Genomic DNA, 8,315 nt, shown 5'->3' with positions numbered 1-8,315 from the left:
TGCGTGTGCGTGTGTGGGTCTTCTACAGAATAGTCCTTCAACAGCATGCTCCATTTTGCTCAAATGCGCCATGATAAAGAAGAATTTCACCATTACTGTTAATCTGTTGTTTGTGAACAGAAAAGCAGTTTGTTTTAGGGTAAAATAGATTTTTCCAGATCCAAAATAAATGTTACAACTTGAATTAAATTCGGATTAAACTGTTAAACTGTAGATTTAACTGCTTAGGCTCCTCCTCCTCTTGTGAAAAGCTGCTTCTCCTTGTGCAGCTTTGCTGATTAACATCAAAGACACTTTTCTGGATTTTTTACCAGAAAAGCAAAAATAGAGATGTGGGAAGAGGCGGTGAGGTTCCTATAGTGTTCACATTTAATATAAAAATGTGGTTTGTTGGGGAAAAAGCACACAGGCTGAAAGTCTTCCAGCTGGAGTCCAATTAAGTCATTAGGTGAGGGTGGAGCCGGGCCAAAGCTCCCATATCTGCCCTTGGCAGGGAAAGCGGCAGCAGCAGTGCTCTCTGGAAACACCAAACACTCAGCTTTTTATGTAAAAAGTTGTAATGGGGTTCAGAGTGGCTGTTCTGTTTGGGTTTGTGCTCCTCCTCTCTGCTGGAAGCTTCTGCTCCGCGGCCCAGAACCGGCCAGTCGTTGGCACCAACCAGACCCAGGAGCAGGTGGCGGCGATCTCCCAGCAGGCGGCGGCGGAGCAGCAGGCCAACCGGTCGGACCAGAGTCGTCCGGCCCACTCTCCCTACACCATCCGGCTCAGGATCCACCAGCTCAAGAACCCAGCCGTCGGCACCAAGCAGGACCTGAAGCAGGCCCAAGAGAACCCGCCGGGGGTGCAGCCCAGAGGCTTCTCCTCACAGCAGGCGAGGCAGTGGGAGGAGGCGGCGCCGGCCCGCAGCTTAGAACCGATCCTGCTCCCTGGGAAGGAACCAAAGGTGGGTGGCCCGTGTTCCCACTGACGTTTGAAGCGCTCGCCTCACGTTTGGTGTCGACCTCCAGATGCTGGTGAGCTCCGAGCGGCGCGCGCCTGTGCCGGCTGACAGCGTGTCGGTGCGCTGTGGCGAGGACAAGGTCATCGTGGCGGTCCAGCAGAACTTTTTAGGTAACGGCTGACTGTTTGGACCGTCTGCGGGGTCCGTTTATGTTCTGGTAAGGGCTGGATTAGCGGTTTTATTGGGAGACTAAAGTGCTGCAAATGATCAATATCAGCTTCCTGTAATGTCTTTGAGCAGACGCTCTCCCTTTTTTGGTGCTCGAACGCCGACTTTACAGCAACACATTAGAAAACCTTTTAATTGTCAGAGTGTTATTGACTGAAACCAGCGCGCGGCTGCAGGTAATGGCCTCCTCTGACACGCCGCTTCTTTATTTATTTATTTTTTTGATCTTCCTGCTCAGGAAATGGGAAGCTGATCCATCCCGGCGATTTGACCTTAGGAGGCTGTGCGGCAGTGGACGCCGTGGACCGAATCCTGCTCTTCCAGGCGGAGCTGCAGGGCTGCGGCAGCACCGTGAAGGTGCGGCTCTTTGACTTTCCTCCCTGTCGGTCTGTTTCCGGAGGTAACGCCCGGCTCCCCGCAGACGACGGAGGAGAATCTCGTCTACGCCTTCCCTCTGAAGTATCTGCCCACGCCCATCGGCACCACGCCCATTCTGAAGACCAACGCCGCCGAGGTGACCGTCGAGTGCCACTATCAAAGGTGAACTTTGATTCTGAATAAACCACGCCCACAAAGGGGCCCGTCGTCATACAAAGGACGTCCAAAGCCTGGCTCCTCAATGCAAAACGAGTTAAATAAACAAAGTAAATAACAATAATTTAAAGAAGAAAATTACCAGGAAGTAGTGAAATCATTTGTCCAATCTTTTTTACTTGACAAGGTTCGTTAAAATATCCAACTCTAGAAAAAAAATGGGTCCCCAAGCATTTCAAAAGGGGAAAAGAAGCTGTTGAATGTTCTACAGCCCAAAATGCATTTTTAGTGCTAGTCCTACTAAAAAAAATGTCTGAGGACTCTCATTCTCATGCTATGATGGTTCTACTTAAAGTTTTAGTTTTTTTTTTTTTTTTTTTTTTTGTCCTTATTTCTAGATCAGGGATAGACAAACGTTTTGCTTTGTGGGCCAAAACGGTTCTAAAATTTAACAAAGGGGGCCCCCCTAGAGGCAGATGCTCGGAGTGTTTTGGTAATCACCTTATAAGGGAAAAAAATTATGAGGAATCTGGACGATGAAAATGAACGTATACATGTTAAAATTGAGTTTTAAATTTCAAAACTGTGGCCTTTTGTTCTTATTTTAGCCCCAGTGGTACTGATGGGTTGATGTCCCACAGGGGAAAAACATCAAAACAAGGAGAAACGCTGTGCTTAAGTTGTGTGGGAACAATCGGAAAAATGACTTGGAAAAACAGACGAGCATCAGAAAACCAACAAACCTATCAACACCGTAAGAGTGCTGGAAAACTTCCTGCATCTAAACATTGAATTTCAACAGAAATTAAACCTTCTCAATATCATTTATTCCAATTTGACGAGCCAGAACAGTTAAATGGGCCGCAATGGCCGCCGGGCCGTGGTTTGTCCACCCCTGATCTAAACCCTACAGATGAAAGTGTATATTTTTATTTATTTATTCTTGAGAAATGTCTGGAAACGACTTACACCCCGCTAAAATGTCCTAAAAGTCTAAAAACAACGTTTTACATCTTTACGCTGCTGACCTTAAACTAAAAGGTCAAATCCCTCCTAAAGCGACGTTTGCCTAGTTTGGTTCAGCCCCATCCTGCCAATATCGCTGTAAGTGAAGGGAACCAGGCGAGGTCATTGGTCGAAACCTTTTGGCTTTGTCTTCCCTGCTCACTATATAGTGCGCTCGCCTATCTATAATTCCAAAATCCAGTGCCCTGGAAATTTCCCAGAAGTCTCCGAAAAACCAGTGTGCATCCATGCTCACTAGATCGGCGAACATAGACCACAATGCATTGCGTCAGAACATTTTTTTTATTTTTTTTACCAAAAATGAATTTAAATATATTTTTTTAAACAAGTTTTCTTCAGAAGACAGTGAATTCGTAAATAATCGTGGCAAAAGAGTCGATTGATGAGATTTTAACTTTGTGAAATCGATGACATCATATCCCCCGTTTAAAAAAAATAAAATAAAGTAGTGAGCTGGTGTCTAATTTGCTTTTGAAATTCAGGGCACTACAAAGTTTTTATTTTTTTAGTAGTCAGGGTGTGAATTCGGACATAGTCCCAGTGTGCGTAGATGCTAATTCAATTAGACCACAATGCATTGCGTTTGAATGGTTTGTCTTTTGAAAATAATGTTCACGATGTTGCATCATTAGAACAGATGATTCAGTCATATTTTTCATAAAATGTTTATTTTTTAGAGTGTTACGTCGGTAAACGGGCGACGTCGTATTTGTTGTTTACAAAAAAAAGAAAATGGCTGCAGTGCCACACTGCAAATCCATATGGTTTGTTTTCTCTCACAATATGGATTTATTTTAGCATCTTTTACCAACATTCATTTAAATTGTCAGGACTTTCAACAAAGAGGAGACAGACTCTTAACATGGTGGTTGAGGAGCAAACCCACCTGAACCTGTTAAATGAATGCAGCGGACAGCGTTCCAAATGTTTGTATGTTGCATTACCGGGTTGCTACGGTTAAGTCAACGTGGTTGCTTTTTGTTTTTTCAGGAAGCACGTTGTCAGCAGCGGCGCCTTGAAGCCAACCTGGGAGACGCAGGCCGTCCAGCTGGGTGCAGAACAGCGACTGCAGTTCTCGCTACGTCTCATGACAGGTGACACTTGGACCTTAGGACCCCCCCCCCCCCCCAAAAAAAAACCCCACCTTCATTGGCTCTGGGGCTAATTTCCCCAGCGACGACAGGCGTGATTGCAATCACCGCGACGGCTGAAGAAGCTAAACGGAGGACTTAATAGAGGGGACAAAGTTCCGACGCGTGGTGATTGGATGTAATCGCCCCCCTTGCAGGCTCCAGCTGACCCGGTGGGGTCACCCGCCACAAATGAGGCGATCAATTTCCAGCTGATTATGGCTCCTAATTAATTCAGAAGAGACCCGACTGTATTTTCAGGGAACCGTTGATCGTCTCATACGTTGGTGGAGCAAAGTATGGCTCTTGTGGTTCAACAGGATCCTGTAGTTATGTTTTTATAAAGATGATTAGTGCCGCCGCGTGGGGAGCCGGTTTAGCTCGTGCTGGTTTGCGGCGCCTTCCGTCCGTGAAACCGGGGTTCGACTCCGGGCTGCTCCCTGTTCCCTTCTCTACCCCTGTGCCGGTTCCAAGCCCGGTTTGAGAAGGTTGCGTCAGGAAGGGAATCCGGCGTAAAACATTGCCAAGTTTACCATGCGACTTGTTCGCTGTGGCGACCCCTGATGGGAGAAGCCGAAAGAGGTAGATTAGTGCCGCCGCGTCTCTTGCCCCGCCCCCAGGCATCCAGCTAACCCTAACCCGTTCCACCTCCATCTTTTTTCCTGTGTTTTTTGATTTTAAGAGGACTGGCAGTGGCAGCGGCCCTCCAACGTCTACTACCTGAATGACGTGATGCACGTGGAGGCGTCGGTGCTGCAGGGTCACCACGTTCCCCTCAGGGTGTTCGTGGACAGCTGCGTGGCCACCATGAGCCCCCACCCCGGAGGGAAACCCCAATACGCCTTCATCAACAACCACGGGTGAGAAGCTGGGACTCTCCAACTCCTAAATGTCTGAGAATTTGGGGGTTTATTTTCCAGGAAAATACCAATTTTTTTTTTTTCTTTTTTTTTTTTTTTTTTTTTTAAAGCATTTGTTATTCTAGACCAAAAGTGTGCAACTTGCAACTCCTAAAGAGCCGTTTGGGTTGGATTTCTGACACACTACAACCCTGCAGAGGCTTATATCAACCCTTTAGAAAGAAAATGCTTTTTTTAATTTTGATTTTAGTTTTCTTATTGTTACTATCCTGATAAATCCAGTATTGTATGGTGGCCCTGAAGGACAAATCACACCAAATAAATGACTGAACGAAATAAAATAATAAAACACGAAATTAAATTTTAGAAATCAAATCAATTTTGAAAGTCAAAAGCTATTTCAGAAAACGACTGATTTCTAGGATTTCTGTAAATAAGGGGGGGGGGACAGAAAACGTTAGGGGGCATCACTGATTGGGTGACGTTTGTCCATCACCTCAACAGTTTTTTTTGTTTTTCTTTTTTAAACATAGAAAGCAATTTGATATTTATTTTTATGTTCTACCTTTTATTTTGGGTTTTTTCTGGATTTTTATTTTTTTTAATTTTTTCAATTCAAGTGATCTTCAATGGTTTGTAAAGTGGGTAGTATGTAAGCAGTGTCAAATCTTTTTATAGACATATCTGTTCAAAAATAGAAATTTCAGAGGTTTTTACTGACTTCATGTTTATTTTCTGAGGTATGTGGAGCTCAAACATGTCCAAGTGTTTGACTATGAGGCTGCAGTGCTTGATTTCTTGGAGCATTATGGGTAATGTAGTCAGGGGCTTCACAGACAGGGTTTTCTTTTGTTTCCTTTGATTCCTTTTCTTTTTTGATGTATGACTGGTGCGCAGTCATGTGACATTTTTACTTCATGTGAATCTGCTGCCGCTGGAGGATCTTATTTGACACAGGATGTTTTATTTTGAAATGAAATTTTGTGATTTTTTTTTTTTTTTTTTTTTTTTTTTTTTTTTTTTTTTTTTTTTTTTTTTTTTTTTTTTAAAGGCAGAAAAAGTGAACACTTTTAAAATATTTCTGTTGCAAACGTCTCGGAGCTACATTTCATACGTGAACAGCCACAAAAACATATTTAGTGTCTTTCTAAATAGAAGGGAAACTTTCTGGTCAGAATTATTGGCTCATAATTATGAAAGTTTTAAAGTTAATCTGCTTTTTTTTCCCTTTACATTACGTTTTGAGACTTTTTTTTTTTTTTTTTTTTTTTTTCATTTGTTTATGGTTTGTTCAGGGATCTGGGAAATGTTCAGGAGTCGTTGACTTGTGGAATTGCTCAAAAGCCAAAAACATTACAGAAATGTTTGTTTTTTAAAAAGCTTCATCTGTTCATTTTAAAACATCTTTACATTTCAAGTCTGCTTTAAATATTTAAAAAAGCGCATTTGTCTGTGGATTTTTGTCATTTCTAAGGTGTTTAACTGACGCAAAGCAGACGGGAGAGCAGTCCTACTTCATGCAGAGGCTGCAGGAGAATAAACTTCACTTCCAGCTGAAAACCTTCAGGTTCAACCATGAAGACGACAATTCGGTGAGGGCAGCACATTTAAACGACGTTTTTTTTATAGGTGTTCTGTCATTAAAATCACAAATTTCTTTTTTTTTTTTTTATATATGATGGAACTAAAGTGAAGTAAATCTTTGGTCCTTAATGTAGATTTAATTTGACAGAAAAGTGAAATTTCTCTTCATTTTTGTAACCGTTTCCACGCAGAAAGGGAATGAAAGGTGCCGTTTGACACTCAGCAGCGTCTTTACTCTAGTTTGTATGTTGGTGGGGGGTATTCTGGACCTCTAATGGGGTCAAACCAAATAGAATCTTTCAGTTTCTGTTCCTCTCCAGTTCTGTCATTAACATGAAGCAGCTTTGTGATTTGAAATGGTTTTAGATTTTCATTTAAATGCAAAATTTGATTTAGTTTATGGTAATTTTGAAAGGAATAAACTCTTGAATGATGCAGATTTGTATTTTATTTTTTAGGTATCGAGCCCCATAATCCATATCTTCCAAAATCCTTATTTTATTTTGAAATTCGCTTTAAGGATTTTTCGTTTCCTTTTGTAATTCTGTCAGTTCTACATCACCTGCCACCTGAAAGCGACCAAGCTGGACGCTCCCATCGACTGGCAGCACAAAGCCTGCTCGTTCCTGCCCGAGGCCAAAAGGTGGGCGGAGTCAGACGCTTGGCATTCACGTCCTGAACGCCGTCTGTAACTACATGTTCCCCTGCGCAGATGGGTGGCGTCAGGTGGAGACAACAAGGTGTGCAGCTGCTGCGATAGCAGCTGCAGCGAGCCGAGGAGGATGAGGAGGAGTCCCGCCGCAGATGCTGGTAAGAGGATGAGACGCGGCACCCAGTGGTGGTTGGAGGCTCATTGAATATTAGTATCCAACGTGAAATGCTGGTCTCTGTAGAGCTGCAGGTGGAGGGAACCGTGGTTCTGGGCCCGATCCTTGTCATGAAGGAGGTCCACGAGGAGCTGCCTGCAGGACCAGAGCTTCCAACGGAACCTGTTCCCGAGCTCCAAACGCAGGAAGAGGAGCCTGACGCCGGTGAGAAGTCGGTTTTTGCAGTTAGCCAGCGCGCTGATGGCGTTGGGTGACCCCCGTCACGTCTGGGTTTGTTTCTCAGCGTCTCTCCTGCCCGCCGCCCTGCTGTGTGGGGCAGGTGCCACGCTGGCCGGGATGGTGGTGTTCCTGAGCTCTGTCGTCTGCAGCAGACCTCGCAAACCCACCGTGTTTTCGGTTTCCTCCTGATTTAAGGCAATAAAACTATTTATATCCAAACTTCCTCTTCATTAGTTTTCTTTTTTTTCCCCCCTCTCCAAGCATGTTGGTGCAAAGAGCAGGACCGCTGAAGAACGCATAGACATTTGTCATTTGGGTGCTAATTATCACGTATTAATATTTTAGCGCTTCCTGCTTTTGTAAATTTTTTTTTTTCCTTTTTCAGAAGTGAAAAATTCAGACTGTTGCCTACCTTCATCTAACAGCAAATCAAATAAAACAAGTTTTTTTATGAACTCCCACTCTTCTCTTCTGATCGATGGTCAAAGCGTAACACTGGACATTGAATTATCTGTATGCCTGCTGTCGATCTTCCTCCTTTCATCCGGGACTGGGTCGCGGGGGCAGCAGTCTAAGCAGAGGTGCCCAGACTTCCGTCGCCCCAGCCACTTCCTCCAGCTCCTCTGGGCGGACCCTGAGGCGTTCCCAGGCCAAGCGACAGATGTAGTCCCCTCAGCGTGTCCTGGGTCTTCCCCGGGCCCCCCTGTCCAGTGGGACGTGCCCAGAACACCTCCCCAAAAACAGCGTCCAGGAGGCATCCAGACCAGATGCCAGAGCCACCTCAAGTGGTTCCTAAGGATGTGGAGGAGAAGCGGTTCTACTCGGAGCTCTCTCCAGGTGACCCAGCTCCTCCCCCTATCTCTAGGGGAGGGGAGGGCCCACCTACAGAGGAAGCTCGTTTGTATTCGGGACCTTGTTTGTTTGGGTCAAGCTAATGACCAAAGGTGAGGATTGGAACGGAGATCGA

General features: G+C 44.7%; 1 protein-coding gene across 1 annotated transcript; it reads left to right on the top strand.

Annotated features, from left to right (window-relative positions):
- Positions 1-479: 479 nt before the first annotated feature.
- On the top strand, positions 480-7,567 carry LOC101164783 (zona pellucida sperm-binding protein 3). Its single transcript, XM_011485278.4, has 11 exons — positions 480-943; positions 1,008-1,110; positions 1,407-1,525; positions 1,590-1,708; positions 3,719-3,822; positions 4,541-4,718; positions 6,193-6,310; positions 6,854-6,945; positions 7,015-7,112; positions 7,196-7,333; positions 7,413-7,567. The coding sequence occupies exons 1-11, from the start codon at positions 560-562 to the stop codon at positions 7,535-7,537; spliced, it is 1,578 nt and encodes a 525-aa protein (XP_011483580.1). The 5' UTR covers positions 480-559; the 3' UTR covers positions 7,538-7,567.
- The last annotated feature ends 748 nt before the right edge of the window (positions 7,568-8,315 follow it).

Source organism: Oryzias latipes, chromosome 2 (assembly GCF_053564925.1).
Source record: "Oryzias latipes strain Hd-rR chromosome 2, Olatipes_Hd-rR_3.1".
Classification (NCBI taxonomy): Eukaryota; Metazoa; Chordata; class Actinopteri; order Beloniformes; family Adrianichthyidae; genus Oryzias; species Oryzias latipes.
Note: the sequence above shows the minus strand (reverse complement) of the source record. Positions and strands in the feature narration are given on the sequence as shown.

Bases quoted from the DNA above. Each gene is read 5' to 3' on its own strand.
- LOC101164783 (XM_011485278.4), top strand. From the start codon at position 560: ATGGGGTTCAGAGTGGCTGTTCTGTTTGGGTTTGTGCTCCTCCTCTCT. The intron at 1,111-1,406 runs GTAACGGCTGAC...CTTCCTGCTCAG, and splicing joins GGTCCAGCAGAACTTTTTAG to GAAATGGGAAGCTGATCCAT. The intron at 3,823-4,540 runs GTGACACTTGGA...TTTGATTTTAAG, and splicing joins CTCGCTACGTCTCATGACAG to AGGACTGGCAGTGGCAGCGG.